This window comes from Ixodes scapularis, unplaced genomic scaffold (assembly GCF_016920785.2).
Source record: "Ixodes scapularis isolate PalLabHiFi unplaced genomic scaffold, ASM1692078v2 PGA_scaffold13__105_contigs__length_92229423, whole genome shotgun sequence".
Taxonomy (NCBI): Eukaryota; Metazoa; Arthropoda; class Arachnida; order Ixodida; family Ixodidae; genus Ixodes; species Ixodes scapularis.
Window position 1 is genome coordinate 75,194,228 of NW_024609839.1, and position 23,906 is coordinate 75,218,133.

At 47.2% G+C, this 23,906-nt stretch overlaps 1 protein-coding gene across 1 annotated transcript in view; it reads right to left on the reverse strand.

Moving 5' to 3' along the window:
* Positions 1-3,362: 3,362 nt before the first annotated feature.
* LOC121835564 (AF4/FMR2 family member 1-like) overlaps positions 3,363-23,906 on the reverse strand; it is a 137,868-nt gene continuing 117,324 nt past the window's right edge. Inside the window, exons 9-20 of the mRNA XM_042289968.1 lie at positions 22,225-22,276; positions 21,987-22,042; positions 18,005-18,167; positions 17,568-17,779; positions 16,142-17,290; positions 14,181-14,580; positions 12,990-13,150; positions 11,845-12,042; positions 11,109-11,186; positions 10,283-10,376; positions 9,342-9,711; positions 3,363-7,238 (exon numbers count right to left, since the gene is read on the reverse strand). Coding sequence (XP_042145902.1) covers positions 7,063-7,238; positions 9,342-9,711; positions 10,283-10,376; positions 11,109-11,186; positions 11,845-12,042; positions 12,990-13,150; positions 14,181-14,580; positions 16,142-17,290; positions 17,568-17,779; positions 18,005-18,167; positions 21,987-22,042; positions 22,225-22,276 — 3,109 coding nt within the window. The 3' untranslated portion in view covers positions 3,363-7,062. The remainder of the gene's footprint in view (positions 7,239-9,341; positions 9,712-10,282; positions 10,377-11,108; positions 11,187-11,844; positions 12,043-12,989; positions 13,151-14,180; positions 14,581-16,141; positions 17,291-17,567; positions 17,780-18,004; positions 18,168-21,986; positions 22,043-22,224; positions 22,277-23,906) is intronic.

The following is a 23,906-nucleotide window of genomic DNA, read 5'->3' on the forward strand; positions in this document are numbered from 1 at the left end:
AAGCATTCGCTCTTTGTATTAGGCGGTAGCTTGTGTCACCTGGCCTAGTTAATATCTTCATTCTTCTACGTATCTTTTTGTGTAAAATTTTGACCTTCTTTATCAATCTTCTCCCTCTGCTGTTTGGGACTTTAATCCTTTTTTGTGACACTTGGTTGGCCGGATGCGAGATGCTAACGGCAGTACCCTTTTAATAGGCGGTAGCTTGCGCCACCTAACCTGAAAATTAAGAATCGAATTAAGTATAGTATGACGTTTACTTTGCAAATTTGCTTATACTCCGCACTTTCGTTGCTATCACCAGGCGGTTTGGGATATCACTAAAGTAACCTTAAAGGGGTCATGAAACGATTTTCCTACTTCTTCCTCCTTAGCTTTAATCCTCAACTCAAATGCGAATTGTGAAATCACGTGGTCGTGACATTCCTTCGGCACCGGTGCGGTGACTCCTTGCTTCCACCGTGCTTTTTATGCACACCATAGAACTTGTCATTCCCCAGTGACAATAAGTTCCGTTAGGGCATTCATTGGCCACGAACGCGAATCCAAATATTTGTCGACGGATTGATTGTTGACGAGCGCATACGTCCGAGTGACGCAGTTCTCGTGTCCAATGCGTGAGCTGGGCTCTGCTGACGTCAGTTTGGCGCCGGTGACGCGCTTTCGGAGCCGCGGATGTATCATAGTGAAAAGGCGGAGAGCTTTTGAAGGCAAGAAGGTACAAAATAGTCCGCTATATTTTCAAACCTTCGTACCGAAAAGCTGGCTTTTGACTTTCTAGCCTCTTTCTCTTGGCCAACGTATAGCGAGTTCGTTTCACACGCACTGGCACCGTTCGAGTTCTCTCCCAGAATGCATCGCACTCACAGAGTGTTGCACGGAAAACTGGACTCAAACGAACTCGCCAAATGCACCGAGTGCAGAAGACTGACGCTGCCGCCATCTATGTTGTAGAAAAGGTACCGACTTCAAACCGAAACTAGCGCCTTTCTGTTCGGAGTGATGCGTGGGAATGCGAGAATGCCAGTCGCTACCAACGTTTATCTACAAACGTTGGTCGCTGCAGCCTGTAGTTTATAGTTTCTATGACTTCAAGCAGCTAGGCTGCCGTAGAGATAATTACAGACGGCGTAAATTTCCGCAACCAGCTGTCTACAAAGCAGCTGGTTGCGATCTTTCAATTCTTATAACCGTTTACACTGAAGAAAACTGATGATGCTGTCCGAGCAGAAGCTTGATCCGTTTGAGCATGGTATTATTTGTGAACCACTGAAAGGGTACGGCTTAAAACTAGCCTGTTGGAATATCCAGCAAAACTGGGACTTTCGATTTCGATCGTCAGGATTAGATATTAGCCTTGGTGAGGGCGTCGAGAACGAGAGCTTTTTCGAACAAAATACGACGGGGCAAGTCAGCTGACGTAGGTAAATGTTAAACATGATGATGTTGCCCCACCCTCGGGTAAAGTCTCTATCTTTAGCTTTCTCTGATGCTTATTCTGCAGTCAGAGGTTTCTGCTGGGGGAGTTTTGTTGACAAATGTTAAATTTTTCACCCGCACACGGATGGTGATAGACATCTCGGTGGCCGCTGTTGCGTTTGTTCTGAGCATTTCTTTACACACTGGTATATTTCAGCGTTTGGACGGCAACAGAGCGATTTAAAACCTGCAAAGAAATCACGGGTTGTCAATTGCTTCCTTCGTGAAATAGCAGATGCTCACAATTCAAGCCCGCGTTTGATTCCGTTGCCCGCGGGATGCGATTTCTATCAGAAAATCCACCTTTTTTTCCTTTCGGTTCCGCGACACATCGTAGCAGACGAACCCTCGTCGTCTGCTCCCGCTCCTCGCCGGCCCCACCGGAGCGAGGCATGACGGGATTGCATTTTGGCGCACTCCCGATTTTCTCGGTGCAGCGAGTGCATGCACGCGTGTGGTGTCAGCGCTGAAACGAACTCGGAGAGTGCAACCACTCGTGGAGTGCCGGCCGAAACGAACCCGTTCCACGCTGCGAGTGGGCACGCGTGGGCACGAGTGCCGTGAAACGAACTTGCTATAAATGATACGCGATTAGTAAAGTCCTAATTTAAAATCATTCATCCCAACCCAAAATTCGTTTCATGGCCCCTTTAAAACAGTATGTATGATCTCTATGCCTTAAAAAGATCGTGAAAAAAAAGAAAAAAAAAATCTACCCCAGCTTTTTTTTTCTTTTTTTTTTTTCTTTTTTTTTTCCTCGGGAGGGAGTCGAGGGAGTTGCTTATTTTTCCTTTGTCCATGAGCATTAATGGCACGGTTTCGGGGTTTCGGTCTTGATCGTTCCTTTGACAAAGTAGTGGTGGTGTTGTCTCAGCACTGCATGAAAATGAAGTCGGTGCCCGCTTGCATTGCGCCCAATCATCTTCGAGACAGCCCCCATTGGAACACGGACCTTCAGCTAAGCCTTTTGCCTAGGCTTAGCAAGAAGTAGGAGTATGACTAAGCACCAGAGTGCGGAATAACCCTCCCGGCCCCGGGCGTTAATAGAATGGAACAAGGTCACCGGCCAAGTATGGTCACTTTCAGGCAGCTTTGCACAGGCACTGCCATAACCGACCTTCAGTTTTTGCTTTTTCCTCTTATTCTGTTCCTTTCACTTCATTACCACAGCACGACAGGTCGCTGCCACTTTAGGTGCTACTGTGTCATTCTCCCCAGCATAAGCCTTTGTGAAGGCTTGACAATGCCCGCTTCAGTGGCTCGGCATCTCAGTATGACAAGAGGTTTGTAATTGCGGCTCTAATCTGGCAAGAGTTTAAAGCATCAATACTTCTTCGTCCCGTGTTTACCTGCACACAAATTCCAGCATTTTATCCGTATCGATAGGCAACACTTGCAGTATTGTATTTGGTCCCGTAATGTCGTGAAGCACTGTATTTGGTCCCTATTATGAAGTTAAAGTCACATATCTGAAAATGCAAGCACTGTATTTGGTCCCGTAATGTCGTGAAGCGAGGCTGGGCAATCGAAACCGAAACTTGGTGACCAACGGGTTCCTAAGATGCTTTGCGCAGCATTACACTGCCAGGATCGCTACGATTCTGCAAGATATCTGGGTCCACTTTTGGACATGCCCTAGAAGAATAATTTTGAATGGCTCTTGGGCCTGCTGAAAACGGCTGTTCCAAGAACTTGACAAAGCTAAGAGTGTGTAGGCTTGTCCACATAACCTGTCACATACTAGCATAACGGGCTTGTCAGCCGTTGCTAGGATTCATTCCTGCGTAAAGAGTACATTTTTTCCACTTCTTTCCAATCTCTGTGTAAGCAAAATGAAGCGGGTTAATCCAACATGCAGAATGACGACAGGGAAGCACAGTTTCTTTTCAAATGCATATATTTTATAGCTTTTGTAAGAAAGCAAATACATCTGCAATTTTTCTCTCTCTCTCCAAAAAACCATGACTCCACGGCTCGTGGCTCATACAGAGGCAATATGACATTTCTGCACACTCCTCTAAACGTGGAAAAATATTTACACCTATGTACAAGCGTTCATAACGTGAAAAGGTAACAAAAACATCCGCTGCTGATATATAGATATATTTATATATATATGTATATGTGGGCAATGGGAGAGGAGGGGCAGGGGGAGGGGACCAATCATAAAACATGTGCAGAAGTCGTGGAGGCATCTAAATAGGGAAACGGCAACAAAAAAAAGACTTTTCTCCAACTTCATGTACAAATGCTTTCGGCCTTCCACGTGCGATTGGGCAAGGATCGGACGCTGAAAATCCCGCCTCCTGCTGTGTCCGGTCGGTGATTAGTCTCGACTGTTGCGTGCAGCAAAAGAGCCCAACTGCAAGCCCACGCAAGGACAATGCTCACAGATTCTGCGTCCTCTTCAAAAAAAAAAACAAAAAAAAAAAACACAGCCCATGTGAGAATGTACAAGCAATTGAAACCTCGTTTTAATAGTATTGGAACAAACAAACCACTACCCTCCTCTTTGTACATAAAGCAAAATGTTGTTTTTTTGTTTTCTATGAGTTCTTTCTGTGCCCCTAAAAAGCAAAAACAGTTGCATCCGGAACTGCTTGCAGTCGTCTTAAATAACGCCCTTGGGTGTTTTTGTTTTTAAATATATATATTAAGCCTCTGTGTCAATGTTCTCCATAAATAAAGTACAAAAATAAAGGGGGGGAAGAACAGGGGAAGGGGGTCATGGGAAGGAGGTAAATACAGTCAGCAAACATGCACGCTGGAAAAATATTCGGAGGAAAAAATTACTATCATTATTTTGTTTTTCGCTCCCAAGGCCTTGTTGCAGGCGCAAGGAAATGACAATACAATACACTCCCTGTCGTATCCCCCTTGAATGGTATGGCACTTCCACAGCGAGAGAATGAAGCAAAAAAAAAGAGACACGTGTAAAGCACTTCTGCTGTCATTGTAGCTAGTAGTAGGGGTACCACCATCGGTAGTAGCAGATGAGTTTCACAGAACAAAGATCACATCGTCCGAGGTGTTGCCTGCGACGCGCAACGTTGCCCACAGAATGACGCCAACATAAAAAAAAAGAAAAGCTACCAATGTCGCGGAACGTCCCAGACGCAAGTCGTTTTCAACTCCAACCCTTTCGTTTGCATAGGCAGCAATTGCTCGCCGTTCCCGTGCTGGGACGGTAAAAACTCTCACCCTAAAAACAGCAGACTTAAAAAAAAAAAAAAAGAAGAAAACCTGTTCGTTCGATAAAACTTTGCTTTATTCTTGCTCAGCGCCGCTGGAGAAATCAACATAAAAATAGGCAAAACTCGAACACGCCTGCCTCATCATGTGGGAGACGGTACCTCAATAATGTGTTGACTTTGCTAGCTGTATTTGACTAAATTAAAACAAAAAAAACAGACGGGGGTAGGGGAAGGCTAGTATACCACAGCGAGGGAAACGAAACTACACTTGTGCCACAGTCAGAGGTCGACAAAGGAGAAACGGTCGCCAGCAAGCTGCAGTGCATCCGTCGTCGCACCGTTTAAAAAAATCGGAGTCTCTCTACTATCTATCTGTATAAATATAGAATGCCGCCGTGCAGACGTCGGAAAAAAAAAACGTCAGGCAACGCTGGTAAACCTGAGGCAATGTCATGCTTGCCTCCCTGCCCTTCTTCCCCATTTCGACACCCTTTCCCCCAATAACACTGTGTGAAAAAATAGCAACAGGTGCAAGCTCCACGATCAAAGGGGAGGGAAAAAAAATACATCGAAGACTGGCACTTTCAAACTAGACACGATTCTTGCCCCAAACGTGTGTATGTACAGCCTGAACCCCTCCCCACCCCCCCCTCCCCTCCCCGCCCCCTCTCATCCCCAAACGGCATCTTCGGCGACGCGACGACGCGTCTCTGCTGCGATTGGTTGGTTGATTGGTCGGCGGCCGAGGCAGAGTCCCCGTCCCCTTTCTCCCCGATTGGCTGACAGACGAATAAGTTAGTTCGGAGTCTCCCCTCCTCTCCACCTTCCTTGTTCTAAGAAGCCATCAGATCTCTCAGATGCACGTCGCTCAGGCACACACCATGCTCTTGTAACCTAACCCTGCTACAAAAAACAGCAAGTAAAAGAAAAAAAAGAAAGTAATTTCTGTACCATAAATTATCGAGCATGTGCCCCCCCCCCCCCCCCTCGTGTAAGCGCCCCCTCCCATTTTATCAAAATTTAATTTTTTTTGTGGCCGCCATCTTGAATGTTATTTATTCCCGAACTGAGTAAGGGCCCCCCTCCCCATTTTGATTTCCATAATGTCTAAATTTGGAGGGGGCACTTGCTCGGTATTTTACGGTAGTCGCAAGATAAGGAGATTTTAAAACGAGGGAAACAAAGTCGCATTAGCCACTGCGGCCAGTCAATTAATCTCGATGGAGAAAACACAGTTTTTTAGATCAGGCACGCAACGATTGTAACAAAAAAAAAAAAAAACTAATTTCTTGAGTTTCAAGTTCAGCGGCGGGCTGTTGTGGTCCTTTCTTTAATCACGGGAGCATGATTCTGTACACGTTTTATAAAAAAACAGTAGATGGGAGATTAGCCACGCTTCCCCATCTTGCCTCCGGTCACGTCACCCTTTCTCAACTGCCTGCACCAATGTTTGTGCGACCTGGGCCGACATCTCAACCGGGAATACGTAACCGCAAGTCACATGACCGGATGATATTCAATTTGCAAGACCTCGAAATCACGTGACACAGTCGCAACAACCTTGGCTTAGAATAACCAAATGACTGGCTATTGGGACACTGTCACGGTAGCCAAAGTTTGATTATTGCGAGAGTGTCCGAGCGACCAACATCCGACTGTCAAACACCGTCGTCACAGCGACAAGAAAATGGCTACTGTAACACCGTTGCAATAACTGGTCAGTGGGTCACGTGACGTGGCCACGGGACCGAAATCGTTGCACAGGCCCCCGCCCCTCCTTGCCAGCAGTAAGATCACACATTCAGAAGAGCACACGCAACTTCCACATTTTGCCCTTTTCTCTTTAGTTTGTATGTACAATGTTCTTCCACCGTTTCACTTCCTCACTCTCCTCTCTCCTCGGCATATGTACATCAAATCCATCCAACTGCCACAACGCCATTAACAGGAACAATAAACTGCCTGTGGATCTCACTTCCCTTCAAAGAAAAAGGAAAAATTAACAAATAAACGATGGATAAAAAAACAAGAAAAAAACACTCGGGTGGGGAAAAAGGCAAAGAATGTGTGTAGGAGGAAGAGGAGAGAGAGTCCGTGTTTTCTTCATTTTTTTTTCTTAAAAAATATGCATATACATATATATACACATATACACACGTTCCAAATACACACATGTATATGTGTATACATAAATATAGATATATTGCAGTTAACTGCCCGCAGGTTCGGTAGTCCGTCGTCCGTTGTTGTTGTTGCACCGATGAGAAACGGAAGATGCCGACGACGACGAGTCTCGGATAGGACCAGAATGTTCCGCAAACAACACGAAAAAAAAAAAAAAGACAACAATCTAAGAAACGTGGCGAAGGGTGAAGGGGGAGCGGGTGAATCATGTGGCGCCCTCTGCCTTGGTGGCTGAAGAGGCGGCCGAAGAGGCCGCACCGGTGGCCACGGCGAGTCGATGCCTCAGCCGGAAGACGCCCTCGCGCACGTACCTCACCAGCTCCGCCGACGAGCTGTGGAGGGTCAACTTGCCGCAGTCCCTGTCCAGCTCCGCAAAGAACTCTGCAAAACGACAGATAGAAAGAGGTCGGTCTGGTTAACAAAGGATGCACTCGAAGACATTGCGCGTTTTTCGTTAGTTACAGCGAAACATATTGATGGTCATCAAAACCTTCCGCCTCGTCGGCGCGTTCCCTGCATCATCACACAAAACACCCGTACCGGCATCTTGCCGTAAGTGGGAACAAAAGGGAAGCTACACGAGCGAGTTCAAAGTGAAAGCTTTGTTTGGGACGCCGTGCTAGTGCTTGTGGTGTTAGTTTCACCCACGCTTACGGTGAATCGGAGTTATTAAACTTCGATGCACAAAAACCCTTTTTTTTTCAGGCTCTCAACATGTTAATGGTGTCGTGTGATCTTGGTGTAGTGTAGTCTGGCACCCTGACACAAAGCCTGTCAGGATGTCAGGTCATAGTGTAACTTGACACCCTGACACAAACGCGTGCGAGGGTCGGGTCACGTGACACCAATGATCTCAAGTTCTATCGAGGCTACATGCGAGCATGGACACGAAAGAACCGAGCACTGAGCTCATAACCCGTAAGTGCAATGCACTTGAAAAGGATCCAACAAGTCCGATTTCAAGCACTTCAAGACGTGATTGACCAGAGTCATTTTGGAGCAACCAAAAATCCATTTTGAAGTAATAAAAAGTACTTTTGGAGCACAACCACACGCTCCACTTTTACTCGTGCCACTGCGAATAGTACATGTTAAGATTCTTGTGTTGGACTATCCAACCTGAAGACATGCCTACTTTACGTACTCACTCTTGCACAACCTTTCAGTAGCACTGCAACAAAAAAATAGCTGTTTGTTTACACATAGAAGCACAATACAGTGCAGTCCACTTATAACGATATTGAGAAAACCGCAAAATCCAATCGTTATAGCCGATTATCGTTATATCTGGATCAAATCAAATCTAAAAAAATAGCGATCAAATCTAAAAAATTTGATCGCTATAAGCGATATATCGTTATATCTGGTATCGTTATAAGTGGATTACACTGTACTCTGTTTCATACTTAGTGTGCAACGCTGTCAAAGCTTTTGGCGCGAGCATGGGGCTTGATCTCGTTGATCATTTGCACGCGTTCTCGTGCAAACAAAACCATAGATGAAGTCACGCGCTCGCGCCAGTAGCTTTGACAACGTTGCACGCTAAGTGTGAAACGGAGTATAGGCATGGCAACGAGATGCTGAACAATGAAAACCAGTACGGACCACAGCAAATAATTTTTGTAGGTACGAAATAAAATGTAAACCAAATAGCGCATTCCTCCGAAATTATGTCAGAATAGAGTAACCTTGAGCGCACAAATTGATGTTTCATTTGAGTTCTGAAGGTTGTAATAAAATTGAAATTCTTAATTCAGATTAGAAGATCTTTCGTCATTGGATTACAAACATAAATGATGTTTGATAGGTAGAACTTCACGATAACAAAAATTGGCACATGAAGGATTGATAAACATACCCTTTAAAAACAATCCAGCCAGACTGGTTAAGGTTCTTCCCAAGAAACCTTCCACTGCTTTGTCTAATTTAGTTTTAATTCAATTTATTGACCGTAGCTCGAACACATAACACCTATATAAAGATGGTAACTAAGTAGTTAAATTAAGAATATAACTATAGAGAAATTCATGTAAATTTTCTTGGAAGCACAGAGTAGACACTGTTAGCACGTGCAAGCGATCGCCGGTTTTTCCAGTTTTTCTCTTTGAAATCAAGGGATGTCATCCAAGTTATTAATGCTACCAAAACAGCTCATTTAGTTCTATAATGTAAGCGATAAAATTTCGTGCTCGCTAATACTATTTAGAAGTGAAATGCGAAAATCCGCCGACATCGTGTACGCGCTAACAGTGTCGCGATGTGTACACTCGCTAACTATCGAATTTGAAAAAGACATTGCCAGAATATTGCGGTCTATCGTTAATAATAGCGGCAGTTTTATTCAGAAATGTTTACTGCAAAGTAGAGTTGTTACACTAGCACTCGACAAGTTCTCCCCCTTTTCCTTTTCAATATACCCAACACCCACGTGTTGAACGTATCCCGCTTTGGAGGAGTATTTTCTGCAGAGAGAGAGGTACCCACCCTTGGAGTGGCTGGAGTTGGTGAGGTAGTCTGCCTGCTCCCACTTGTCATGGCAGTGGTGCAGGTTGGCCAGGGTGGCACTCTGGCGCTGCAGCAGCGTGTACTGCGCCTGGGGCACCGCCACCGACGCCACCGCCGACGAGTGGTGGGCCGCCGGGTTCCGCCCGCTCCCGCCGCCACCATTGTTGTTGTTATTCCCGAGCTCGCAGCTGCTGTAGCCGCTGCTCTGGGACCCCACGCTCCCGGCCGGGGACGGCGTGGGACTGTGCGGGGATGGCTGACACGGCTGGCACGGCGACGGCTGGAGGCGCGACGCAGCACCGCCCGCTGCCGGAGTCGGCGAGGACAGCTTCCCCACCGAGCCCTGCGTCTGGTGCAGGAGAGGAAACGTCTTTCATGGAACGGCATTCCTAACGCCGACATTCAACCGACATCCAACCAACATTAAATCGACACCCAACCAGCATCCAACCGACAACTTGCCCACAGAGCACTATGTCTGATACGAAAAAAAGAACGCCTTTGCTACTTTTGGATAGCGTGCGTGCCACGACATTGAACTGACATTTGACTGACATCCAGCCAATGTTCAACTGACATCCAACCAACATCCGTTTTTTTAAGGGCACTTTTATCGCAAACACAGGCAATTAATGCAGTTTAGTCCTGTAATATGTGTGTTGTAGGTCGCAGTCCACCTTCTGGTGTTGCACAAAAAGATACAATATGCCAGACCCCTTCAGTCAAATGTTGGGTGCTGAATTAAACGAATGCATAGTCTCTTGGACCTTTATGAGACGCCACGAGAGGGTGCTATAGGAACAAGCTCTTTGCTACAAAACATACGCTATGCATCCCAGCAATGATACCATACCCTGCCTCACCTAAAGACAAAGTCGGCTAGAAGGTCATTTAGTGGATGTCAATAACAAGGGACCCACCTTCTGAAGTTCGTGGAGGAGGCGCAGGTTATCCCGGACTTCATTTTTACGTAGTTTGTATAGCTTCTCGTAGAGTAGAGACAGGCACCTCAGGCTGTATAGAAAAGAAAAACAAAGAATGCCTATGAGGCTGACAACTCAAAAATGGGGTTACAATATTTTGCCTTCACAGATTTTATCGACAGTCTGCATGCTTGCAGACGGTTGATAGAAATCTCTTGAGCCACATCAAACGAGTCAGATCGACTGCATTAAAACAAAAATGCTGAAAAGCAATAAAAAGCATCTTAAGAAACTTTAAGCAGAAAAAAACTTGCAAATGTAAAGATGTTTAAAAATGTACTATTTTGAAGTCTTTAGAGTTTAGGGTATCTACACAACAGCAGCAGCAGCAGGCAACCTTTAATTGCGCCCAGAAAGACTAAGACAAATACAAAAACTTAATTCAGTCTTGAACTATATAAAAAGATATTATGAACTAAAAGTTTCAGGAGCCTGACCTGACTTAAAAATTACAAACTACAAGTGTCAGGAGCCTTACAGTTGTTATGATGTTTTCAGAAATATTTTAAAACTTTTTTTCTGAATAATTGAACTTCATCCAAAAAGTTTTCCCTTTTCTCTCTAAAAATTAATAGAGTAAAAGTAATTAGCTGCAACTTGGGTAATTACTGCTCCATGACCTAATCAGATGCTTGCCCTACCTTTTAATCGAGAAAACATATCTTAAGTCTGATTGCACATTTATTGTCAGAATTAAGAAATATGTCTGCATGCTGGGCATGAATGAGTTATTTGAGTAAATAAGAATGTTCAAGAACCTCACCTCAGCACCGCCAACTTGTTGTCTATGCTCGCTATGACGTCATTCCCTTGCACCTTCTGAAACTTGGATGAGATGTGCCTGCAAAAATTAAAAAAAGTTCCGGTCACTATGTTAATTAAGACAACTGTTTCGAGTAGCACACTTCAACTAAAAATGCAACGGGACATCGCCACGCGCCCCCCCTTTTTTTAGACGAATTTCAGAGAAGAGGATGTACCATTCTGTTGGCTCACACTTTTAGTAGGAAAAGAGTAAACTTTTTAGTATTTAAGGTTTCTTAGGGTTTCGCAAACCGCATTTGCGCCGAAGACAATCTGAAAAAATTAAGGCGTGTTTTGATTGCATCTGATCAAAGACGTACACACAGAATCTCTTGCGAACAAGCTGAGCGCACGTCGAGAGCACCAGTCACGTGACGTCAGAGTGTCACATGACCGTGCGTAACGTGTCGCTCCTCTCACAAAACCCCGTGTCAAAACTAGGGGTGTGCGAATAACGGTTTGATTTGAATAGTGCAGAGTCATCCTTAGCTTCTGCACTGCTGAAAGAACCGGCCGTGTTGGATATCCCTTGCATTGTGAAGGCTATGAATGATGCAGCGCTATTTGATTCGAACCACTATTCGCACAACCCTAGTCAGGACCACTTCAGTCCCGTCCCCCCCCCCCCCCCCACCGTGCACGAGCGAGCCCCCATGCAGCGCGGAGATGTGTCCAAATGTTTCCTGTACCCCCACCTGATGAGGGCCAGGGTCTCCTTGTACATCAGGTAGGCGTTGTCCTCGTGGTGACTGTGCTCCATGGAGGAGCCCGTGAGGATGAAGTAGAGCACCGCCTCCAGGTACTTCATCGCCTGCACCGTGCGGTCGCTCTCCCGGTCCGCCTGGTGCTTCAGCTTCTTCGCCTCGCACAGAAAATAGTCCGAGGACCCGTTCCTGCGGGGAGGAAGCCAAACTCTCAGGACACCGGACCTGTCTCGCATTCTGCGCAAAGCTCAGAAGCCTCGCCAACGTACAACAGCTCGGCGGTACCGTGCTGTAGTCTGCTACAGGTTAAGAGAAGCGGAACAAGCCCCTCCCACAAAGCCATCTGCTTGCCACCGATTGGTGCTTTCCTCCTCTCCAACATTTGCTGTGTTCAAGTGGAAAGAGTGGAGTGCTTTGTGGCAGGAGCTTGTTCCACTTTTCTTGACCTGCAACAGTCTGTAATGCCGAAATGCCCAAATTCTCAATCGGAGGCACCAATAAAACCAACTAGACAACATCCCCAAGAGGACATATTTTGCAAAAATTAGAAAGAATAGTTTACTGTCTAACCTGTCATTCGCAATGAAAGGTAAGTAGCCAAGATACCAATTCTCTAAAAGAAATCCTGCCGCCTGCAGTGAAGAGAGTATGATACATTCTCTTACTGTCGTTGATAGCCTAGTTTACGAACAGCAAACGGATGCATGTTATGGTCTCCTACCTTTGGTGCTCTAGTTTACCCACAGTAAATGAAAGTACAAAAGACTCATCTTTTCAAACTCCAGGAAGCTAAAAATTTTTGCTTGTCAGAAATTTGAATTATTAGAAATTCTTCTATATAACCTCTATTTCGCTATAAACAGGCTTGTTATAACCGGACTAAACTGTACACTAAAACTCTGTTCTAAAAAAACAGCCTATCAATACACTAAAACACGGTGGGAATACAGGTATTTTGAAATTTGTTTGAATTAACCCGAAGTACGAAATATCCGATTTTCAGCTACTGCGAGCCTACTGTACGTCACATTCTCACACCCTCACGCCCTCGTTGTTGCACTGCCGTACGGCTACGGTCCCAGCAAGGAGCTGGGAAAGCTGGAAAGAGGGGGAGAAAGGGAGAGAATGCCACTCACTTGGACTCCCACTCCCGGTGGGAGTTATGAGAGAGCAGGTGCGGGTTCTCCTTAGCCTTGGCTGCCCCCGGAGGGGCACCCAGAGAGGCCGCCTTGGCCCCGGATGCGTCCCGGCTGCGAGCATCACCCTGCTCGGAGCTCGAGAGGACCCAAGAGTGCACCTGCGACGAGAAGAGTCAACGCCAGACGTCAGCAGACTCTTTCCGAACCCGGTCAGTGGCTCCGAGGTGAGAATTCAAAACGACATCGCCAAAGTTACGGTTTGGAATGAAGGGAACTTCAAGTACTGTAAAACCCTTTATTTTCGTGGCTCCTATTTTTCGCGAATTGGACACAGAGGTCATAATCGCAGCCACTAAATTTTGCGAAGTCCAGACGCCTGCATGGAAACTCTCGAAAACCAAAATTTTTGCGTGCCCTTAAATTTTGAAAATTTTTCAAGTAGCGAAATTAGCAAAAAAATGAAGGGCTCGCAAACTCAAAGGGTTTTACAGTATTTGAGGGAGTGTGAAACGGAAGCTGCAAACATTTTGTCGCGAAACACCAGGACCCAGCTGTGACAAATCAAAATCAGAGGGGGGGAGGGGGGGGGGGTTCTAACAGCTGCATTGGTCTTACTCTTCTTTCTTTCTTTTTGCTGTTTGCAGCAGACGTATGGCACGCGTAACGACATCTGATGCTTGTTCACTGCCTTGCAAACTTAAAACGTTAGCCGGGAAGATTATATTTCTTCTTGCTGACTTTTTAAGCTAAAGTTTATGATGTGCAACAAATGTCAGTTTTGTTTTTTTTTTCTTCTGTTGCCAGCTTTTATTTTTTACAACTTTTGTTGAGGTGCTGGCTTCTTCTATGTGTACTCCGAAAAGACACTGCAGTTCAACGAGCCTTTTTTTACAGACATCCACATCTTCAGGGGACGAACACATCACACCTGTGTTTGTCCCCTGTCGCGCTAATTGTGTGTACTATCCACATGTTCACCTAGAATTACGAAGTGTCGACACGTGGTACACTGCGGCATGATACGAGAGGAGCGATACCTTCACCTACAAGCAACGAGTTAAGAGACAGTCCAAAAAGCGGCAGCGAAGACAGGAACGTGTATACCGCGACGGGACTTCACAATCAACCAAAGATCAATAGAGGAATCCGTTTACCTCATCTGCAGTCGAGAACAAAACCAGCACGCACCTGACTAGAACAGAGAGGATCCGCGCCGACGACCGCAACCGCCGCACCCGTCGGATCCGAGCCGCGCTCCTCGGCGATGCCTCCGCGCGCCGGGGCCCCGTCCTTGCTGCTCCGAGACGTTTCCTTCTTCTCCCGGTGGTGGTGATGGTGGTTCTTCTTGCCGCCGTTGACCGCGTCGGCCGGAACCGCAGCCGCAGCCGAAGCCGCGTCCCGGCGCACGGCCGACTTGTCGGAACGGTTCGCCTTGCTCGAGGACGGCTTGGAGCGGTGCTGACGTGATCCGCTCCGCTGGCTCGAGTAGGAGCTCAGGCTCGAGGGACTTCCGCACGAACGGTGCGGCTCCGTCGGACCCCAGGCGTGACGACTCTCGGCCTCCTCCTCGGGACGGACGTCGGAGGGCCTGCGGAGAAGTTTGTGCTGGATTAGGACAGAACGTTTCCCTCGCAATGGACATTTAAGTAGGTCTCATTTTGGCTGCTGCTTTTGATTTTGTGCTCGTAAACAAACGGATGTTTAAATCAGTGCTCCACAAACTGACGAAACAGACCTGCCCAAGTAGCAAAGTTGGTTTCTGAATGCTACGCCTTGTAAAAAAAAAAAAAACATAATTGAACTATGCACAACACACCAGAAGAGCAATATTCATTAATTGAAAAAGAAAAAAGCAATAAAGTTGAATTTTTTTTTTATTGCTCCTTGTAATGGGATAGTTTCCTGCATAATATATTTTGATCATGATTAATCAAACTGTCAACTTGGCAATTTTCAAGCGTTTTGATTTGACTCACTGGAGATATGACTATGCATTGTCTACGTAAATTGTTTTCTCTCCCTCCCTCCCTCCCTCCCTCCCTCCCTCGCCCCCCCCCCCCGCCTCCCTTTTAAAAATGCCTTTCAAGAACACTGAACACTAAACATTTGCTCCAAGATATACGTGAAAGCCTGTGAAACATACTAAGACCCTTGGGAGTGGAAAACCACACTTTTAGAGAGCTTTCTCACTTCCTCGTGAAGGAACACGTTCACACCCTTGAAACAGGGGAGATCCCAAAACTCTCATTAATCATCAACAGTGCTTTACTTGTACGCAAACATTATTTTCAACGTGCAGAGGCAGTGCCTTGTATAACAGAGAGCAAGAAACTACACAAGCTCAGAAGTCAAGCCTAACTTCACAGTAATTGTTCCCGGAGGATGCCGTAGGGGGATGTCAATGAGCGTGATGAGCCTCTCTGTAATAAAAATCTAGCAGTCCCGTGTACATCGACAGTACGGTCAGAGCGATAGCTGTGACACGTCACGGCAAGGCCGTTGGGCGTCAGCGACATGTTCACACTCCCTGGGGCAGTGGGGTGCGCGAACAAAAGTGCTCAAAACAAGATAGACGTCTGTATTTGGTTCCAAACAGTTTTGTTATTTTGTTCCATTTCCTTCCGAATTCCTTTTTTTTTTTTTGTTTCTGAGCGCATGAAAGCGTGTCTCCCGGCATGAGCTCTTGGCATTCACAGTGCTACGACGACATTTTGTTACAGGCTATTTTCACTTTGATACAACATGGACGACAACAACTACAACATCAACAACGGACGTCATTTCCAGTGATGGGAAGAGCCCATAGCAGATACAACTTCAAAACTGATAAGATAAAGATATGGATATAGTGAGAAGGCTTGTACTGCTCATACAGGTATTTCAGGTACAGGTGCAGATACTTATGCAGTGAATATTTTTTCCCAAAAATACCATGAGAGGTCTTGCTGCGCTTTGTTTTCAGACGATCACCAGTGGGCTCGTACAAACTTACCCACACCAGCTTACGCAATCGAAAGAGAATGCAAGGTTCAAATAGGCTCATAGATCGAATAAGATGGCGTGCATCGAGCGTAGAGTGATGCAAGATGTGTGGATAAATCTAACATGAGACTCTCCCTCGCACCCACCAAATGAGAAACGGTACTCACTCCCGCTTGACTTTGACGGAACCCGACGAGCCGGCAGACAGCCGCCGTTTCTTCTCGCGCTCGCGGCCACCTGCCGCCTCCCCCGTGCTCTTTCTCTTGGACGTACTCTTGCCCTTGGACGCGGGCGCCGCCGCAACGGGTGGCTCCTGCTTTACCCTCACCGCCTCAGACTTGATGGCCGTGGCGACGACCGTACCTGGTTCCGCATCCCGCGAGTGTTCCCTGGACTTGGAGGGCGAAGGCGGCGGTGAAGGGGGCCGCCGCCCCGGGACCGCAAGCCTACCCGGTGGCCGGAGTAGCCGGCTGAGCGGGATGTTCACCACAACCACACCGTTTGTCGCGGCCGCGCTCACACTCTCCTTCACGTCGGTGGAGCTGCCGTCGCACCGCTGCCCGATGGGCGAGAGCAGCACGGGAGGTTCGGGGGGAGTCCGCGGAACGCCAGGGGTGGCTGCGGGGGGCGCCCCCTTGTGCCCTTTTGAGCCGGCGCTCCGTGAGGACGACGAAGACTTGGGGCGTCCCCGCTGCGGCGGAACGGCGCCCTTGCTGCCGCCGCGGTCTTTGTCTGCCGTAGGAGCAGCTGACGACAGGCGCTCCTTGGCGGCGGCAGCCAGGCTGGGACCCTCGTCGTCACTCGACGAGTCCGAGAGCACGACACGCGGCTTGTGCAGCTTGGAACGCTTCTCGTTGTAGCGGTCCGAGTGGGTCCGCTTCGAAGGATTGGAAGCGGGCCGGGCCGGCTCCCTCGCTGGCTCTGGCTTGGCCACTGGATCTGGCTTGCTCCGCTGCTTGGTTGGTGTCGCCGGCGTCGGGAGTGGGAGCTGGGCAGTCTCCTTCTTCGAGCCCTTCGAGGGCCAGGAGGCGCGCTTGACCGTCGGGTCCAGCTGCACATCCGGCTTCGACAGAGGCGTCTCCGGGTCCGTCTTGCCCTGCGGCTTGCCCAGCCGCATGGTGATTCGGCCATTCTGGAGCTGGCAGGGCCCTTCGTCGTCGTCGGAAGCCGGCGCCGCGGATGACTTGGTCACGGGCGCTGGTGGCTCGTGCCGTTCCGGCGCCGGACTTTGCGATGGACTGGATCGAACGGGAGAGAGGAAGGAAGCTGCCTTGCCCACCGGCGAGCGGACTAGGTCCAGACCCTGCGGGCTCGGGCTGCGAGGGAAGAGACGCAGAGCTTGTGATCCGCTGAAAACCCGCTCAGGATACGACAAAGGCCACAAGAACGTTGTGTGGTCTACACCACAGGTAGGGCGCCTAGAACGTGTCTTGCCTCGGCTGCCGAGCTACCGCAACAGACAACAGCACAAGACGTTTACAATGTCGACAAGCCGAATTCGAAGGACCACTTTTGAGAATGCGGTAAACACGAGAGTCGGAGACGCGCTCTAGCACCATGACGCGGTGTTCTCTCTCCCTCATGGTCTCTCACCTCTTGAGCATGAGGCCGAGGTCGGGATCTTGGTTGGGGAACTGCGACAGGATTGGGGTGAAGGAGTCCTCGTCCACGAGCGAATCACAGGGGTCGGTGGGGCCCCTCGACTGGCCGGAGCAGCCGCCGCCGGCTGGTAGCACCGCCCCCAGGGCGGCCGGAGAGCTGCGCTTGTCGATGAAGTTCGCCAGCTTCCAGCTCTGCGTGCTCGGCTGGAATGCACAAGGAGACATCAGGTTTTGGTTTGCATTTTTATGGGAACAAGAGAGAGGTGCGAGAGATTTTCTGCTTGCAAACGTCTGACAGCCCGTTCCTCGGTGGTAGCGGCCAAGGAATTTCGAATAAATCGAATAAATTTTTCGAGCACAGCCAATACTGGAGACGCAGTTGTCACGGCACATGCAGCACGAGCGGAGAAGAAACAAAAGTGCGCCTACCTCGCGACTTGTCTCCGGAGCGGAAGCTTCGCTCTCCGAACTCTCGGACTCGCTCTCCGAACCCGAGGCCGAAGAAGAGTCCTCCGAGTCACTCGAACTGGACTCCGACGAAGACATCTTCCCGACCAGCGGCGGGGGCTGAAGAACCTTCTCATTGGGAGGCCTGCGTGGAGCAAAAGAGGTGATGGTTAAGGGGTAGTCACGTGAAGGAGAAATCTGCCACTTTCCTCCGCGGAGCGCGCATCACGTGAGACATACATCAAACTTTCTTGATGCCCCGCGGCGCCATCCTCCTCCTTGGCGGAGGCGCAAAGGGTTCGTTTTGTCAGCACAAACACTCCGCAGGTGGGCAGCAGAGTAGTTCGCTTTACGCTGCTTTTAGCGGTACTCTCTTGCCTCGTCTAGCCACGGGCGCCTCCGCGCTCTTTTCGCACACTTCAGAAGAAATCGCCTGCGCCGTTCCTGTTGTTAAAGTTCCGCATAAAATGGCAGAGTTAAATGACAGCAATCTCTCCTTAAGAAGAAACATCAAGACATTGATATGGGAAAAAAAACCTGCCAGAGAAATGATCGCACGGTTTCCGCAAATTGCGCCATACACAGTGGGTGAGTGACGTCTGTGTTCAATGCAGTTATGCACTCTGTGGCTGCTGACATTAAAGGCACGATCAGAACCTCACACTACGCCTCATATTTGTTTCCTGCTTCTGTATACGTGGACGGACGCGGGCCAGTAGTTCGATGAAGACGGCATAGGGCACCCGAAGGTGTCGATACTTTGCGGTGTCGCCTTCAAGGAGCTCTTTGTACAACTGGTTCTGAGTCCCAAGTTCTTTGTTCTGCATCAAACCTTTCACCCAGCACCTTCTTTTAGAAGGTAGAATGTCGTCGTCGTCAGTTTCCAGCAGCGGTGCTACCATAACGGCATATCGCCGCTCACTGCCGTCCATGCAACTGCTAGATCTGAGGACGGAGTTCCGCAAGCTGTTGACGTCACGACATCCGTCCACGGAGTTCTCCTTCGTGTGAATACCCCTTTAGAAACGAGGCATAGCTCTCAAAGCAAGTCAGTGAAGGTAGAAAAGAAACAGCGTTCTTCATTATACTTTTTTTTTTAAGTGCTGGACGGGGAGCGTTTTCAGGGTTCTTAACCTGCCACCAACTACAGGCTAAGACACATTTGAGAGTTTTGCCCGGCACAAATAAAAGATCAAACTGGAGATCCCAACCGAAACTATGGTCGGCCACAGTCCTCTTCGGTCCGATTTCGAGTCTTGTCTTGCGAAGACTACCGAGAATCCGAGAGCCGAACGAGGAAGAGTTCATAAAATCGGGGATGCCGCCGTTTTGAAGAAATCCACCCGCCAATGAAAGCGAGAATAAAACATCCCGTGGGCGACGCACTTTGTGCGAACACGAGAGAGCGCCGTTGGCAGATTCCCAAGACAACCATAATCACGGCCACTTTTCGGAGGCGATGAATGTCTCTTCTTAGGCTGGAGACAACTACCACCCAGAGTCGTAAAGTGACGAAAGATGTCCTGACAGCACCCAACACTAGTTCGACGTGAAGGAGAAATGCCAGCTCGCAAAAAGCTGCCACCAACGGATGCTGGAAACAACTGGGGCAGTGCGGTGCCACAGTGGATCCTCTCGGCAAAGATACGGGAGAAAGTGACACGCGCCCCAGCACCGCTCTGCCGACCTATTTCTGGACGTGGCCCTGGCCCAAGCAGATCAAAACCCTGCCCTTCTCAGAGGCAAACAAAACAATGTGCTTTAGACTGTGGAACGAAGAAAGCAAGCTAAACGAACCTAGTGCCATATTTTTAGAATCATCTCAACTCGCCCTGCCAGTACCAAGCACGAGGTCTCGCTACGAGTAAATAAATATTCATATTTTAAAGAAGATTTAGTTTAGCCTCATATTTTTAGGGTGAAATGAATATTCGTCCTTGTCCCTGACAAAACAAAGCCTCCCTTAAAGTCGGAAATGTTATGTGCCAGGCTTCAGAGAGGAAGTAAACTGTCATTCCCGATATACCAACGTTTGTCCCGCAGTAAACCACAAAAGGGTTGACCTCTGCTTTCCGGTAGACCCGTATATTCCTTTTCCTCACCACTACCTGACAAAAAAAGAAAGTATACATGACATTGGTTTACATGGAAAAAATACCATAAGGAACAATAAGACAGTGCTAGTGTAGTATCAGCAAAAAAATTTAAGCTATTTTTCCTTTTGTCATTGACAAGACAGTGTTCCTTTTGCACCATTTGTAACTGCATTAAGCCTGCAAGGCTTCAAAACAATACCCATAAGAAAATTACAGACTCTAGCAAACCACACTTTGGACGTACACCGTACACTGTGCAAAAAAAAGAATACTGGGGTTTTCTAAGCCGCTTAAAACGGAAAGGAAAAAAAAAAAAAGAGAAACAAGAAATTTGATCGCAACACGGTGTAAACAAAACAAAAATATGACCCCACCCCAAGGGAGGGAGGGGGGGGGGGGGGGGGATTTCGAATTTGTTGTTATGCCATACTTAGTCCCGTACTACATGACTATTTTTCATCTCCATTTCGGCAAGTAGGTGTTGAGGAACCTTTAACCTGATTTCTTTCTGCGTTATTTTTCTCAAAATGTTCATCTTGTAAACTTGCGTTTTTATGCAATGTGAGCATTTTAGACGCTCTTGTGTCACAAACAATTTGCAAGTTGTTTCGTTTATTTCCTTTTGCCGAAAAACGAATATTGAGGTTTTTAAGAACAGCTCATCCATGACCGGATGAGGTCATAACCTTTCCGAACCAAACCACCACCTTTGCCGGCAAACAGGGCTCGCCTATGCAGACGATAAAGTACACAAAAAAAAAGAATAATAATAATTAAAGGAAAAAATGCTGCCGAGGGGGTCCGGACGCGACGGGACCACCGAAAAACTCGACACTACCCAACAGCTAGCCAGACGCATCCTGCTTCCTCCAACGCTGATTGGTTGCTTCCGCGAACCAATCACCGGAAGCCATTCTCTCGTTTTCTCCCCCCCCCCTCCCCCCCCCCCCCCCCCCCCGAAAAAAAAAAGAAAAACCCCAGACACACGCACACACGTCCGTCTACTACGGACACAAACACCAAACCGGAAATGAAAACCAGCCGAGCTCCGCGCCTTTTTGGTTCGCTCTTTTTCTCTTCTTTTTTTTCCCCCACGATGGCGCGGGAGAGTGATTAAGTGACAAACACAACGCCACGCACAACTCCTCCGAGAAATCCGCTTCATAAATCTTTTCTCCTCCGGTCAAAGATAAAGGAAAAAAAGGGCGAGTAAGCGGAAAAAGAAAAAGAAAAACCATTCCTCGCGAACAATTCGTTCACTCCGTGACTCCAAACACGCGCACACAAAAACGACCGCGCCGCCATTTTTTTCTTTTTTTTAGGCAGCCAGCACCATTTATCGAATTTGACCCGAAAGACTGCATCGCAAGAATATAATCTTTTTATCTGCTTTTTTTTTTCTTTTGTTACAATAAGCTGTAAGTTCATATACATATATATATATAATATCTAGATGGTCAAAAACATATTACACACAGCTCACGTAAAAGCTCTTCCACCACTTCAACGTCTCCCCCGACTCTCCCCCCCAAACAAAAACAAAAAAAGAACGATTTTTATCTCGAAGAGATTTATCCATAGCGCAACTACGCGACGTATAAACCGGCTATTTTATAAGCGTATCAGCGGACGAGGCGATCGATCTCAGCGGTAAGCCGCCGCCAGACAACGCAACGGCGAATTTCGTCCCGTAACACAAAGGCAGTAAAAAAAAAGACGGAGGTTCGGGATGCCACCTCTCAAACACAGCGTTGCGGAATACAATCTTAAATTATCATCGGTAACTGACCAAATACGCACACATCTACCAAAAGTTCACGCAATCGACATTAAAAAAAAAAAAAAAGAGCAACAAGGGATTAACTTACGTGATTTTGGAACTGGAAAAGCCAAGTGACGACGATGATTTCCGCAAGGGTGGCTCCTAAAATGACCGGGGAAAAAAAAAAAAGAAATAGTAGAGTCGTATAAGTCAGACAGGTGGCACTACTAGACATGCTTCCCAGAACTCAAAGTCAAAATCAGCACGGTCGAATTTCCCATTGCGCAATAAACAAATTGGGTCGAGACACTTTTAGCCTCAACGATTACGTGACAGATATTCACCTGCTCATCATCGCTGTCGCTCATCTCCAAGTCATCCTGAAGACTGCTGCCCCTGCAAGATAGAAACAAACCAAGGAGCGCTTAGGTAAAATCCAGTGCCGCTTACGAAAAGGCTGAGTACCACTTAGAGAAAAGCGAGTACCGCTTACAAAAAGGACGACTGCTTTGGTAGAAGCAGAAAAAGGGAATAAAATGACAAGGAAACCCCAACAAAAACTGCACTAACATTTTTTTTTTTTTTAAATGTCAACGAGGGGTTTTGTTTTCAAATAAAGATCACGACACGCGTGAAAAAAAAACCGTTTACGATCGCGCTCGAAGACGTGGGGAAAGCTAGAAAAGTACAAGCAGGAGCTTTTTGTACACAAATATTACTCGTAAAGGTCAAACGGCTTTCGCCCAAGCTTACGAAATAACGGGGAAAAAATTTGCGACGAACGCAAAGGTGCTGCCGACTCAAATAACAAAAGTTTGCTTTACAAGTGGTGGTACCACGGTAACTGACACAGTTTGAGTATAGTTTTGCAAAATTTCTCATTTTGTATTTCGTTGAATGTAAAACGATGGCTGAAACGCGCTCGTTGCGTCAGTTTTACGTTAATTCTAATTACTGATCCGTGCCCAGACGGGCCTAATCAACATGCCCGCAGTATTTTCTCGATAAATTAAGAAGGTTACCGAGTCGGAATATTATTTAAACTCGATCGAAAGAACCGAAACGTTTCGTCACAGGCTTCCGTCGAAGCGACCCGCTCTCGAGGCTCAAGCCACGATAATTTGTAAGAAAATAAATAAGGATACCAAAAACAGAGAGCATTAATTGTTTCCAGCTAATGGTCGTCTGTGCCAGTCGCTCTCGTTCAATCACTGACACACACCAACACAAAAAAAAGAACCAAGCATTTAAGGAAAACTCGAACTGTAAGAAAACGAGCGAGCAATAGAGAGAGAGAGAGAGGGAAAGAGGAGAGAGAGAGAGAGAGGCAGAGAGAATTTGATCAGCAGCCAACAGCGTTTCTCGAGCACGTAACCGAAACAAGCAACGGACGGCGGTGGCGAAGAAAGAACGGCATATTCTGCGAACCTAGCGGACTTGGTGTAACTGTAAAAAGGGAGCGACAGTGCGCGGATAACGCGAGATCGGTTCACTGAAAGCGGACAAAGCGAGCTGAGCGCCGCAAACGGTCTCCCAACTAATGAATACGACGGAGACCAGAACAGTAATTAATTAGGTGGAGGAGGAAAAAAAAAAAAACCTCAAGTATTTTTAAATTTTATTTTAAAACTAAGTTTTTTTTTTCTTTTATGATTTCGGCTTGATGTATATTGCGTTCTGTTTATTTTTATATATTTTTTTTTTGAGCAAAACAGTGGTAAATTAGACGGACACAAAGAAACAGCTCTCCAAAAACTGGCAAGTAGTCCACGAAAGAAGTAGAACCATGAAGGACTGTTTCAGCCCATAGTAACGTACAGTGCTGTTTTGTGTCCTTCGTCTATTTTAGCGCCATTTTGTCTCGAAAAGAGAGGAAGATGGAAGAAAACAGTTTACATTATATTTCCACATCAAAATAAAACGTATAAAAAAAAACATTCTGAGCGCGGCCGCCTTGCGAACTCGTGGAGGCAATTGCGGAGAAAACAAAACACCTTTCAGCGATACATACGGCCGGTTACCACCT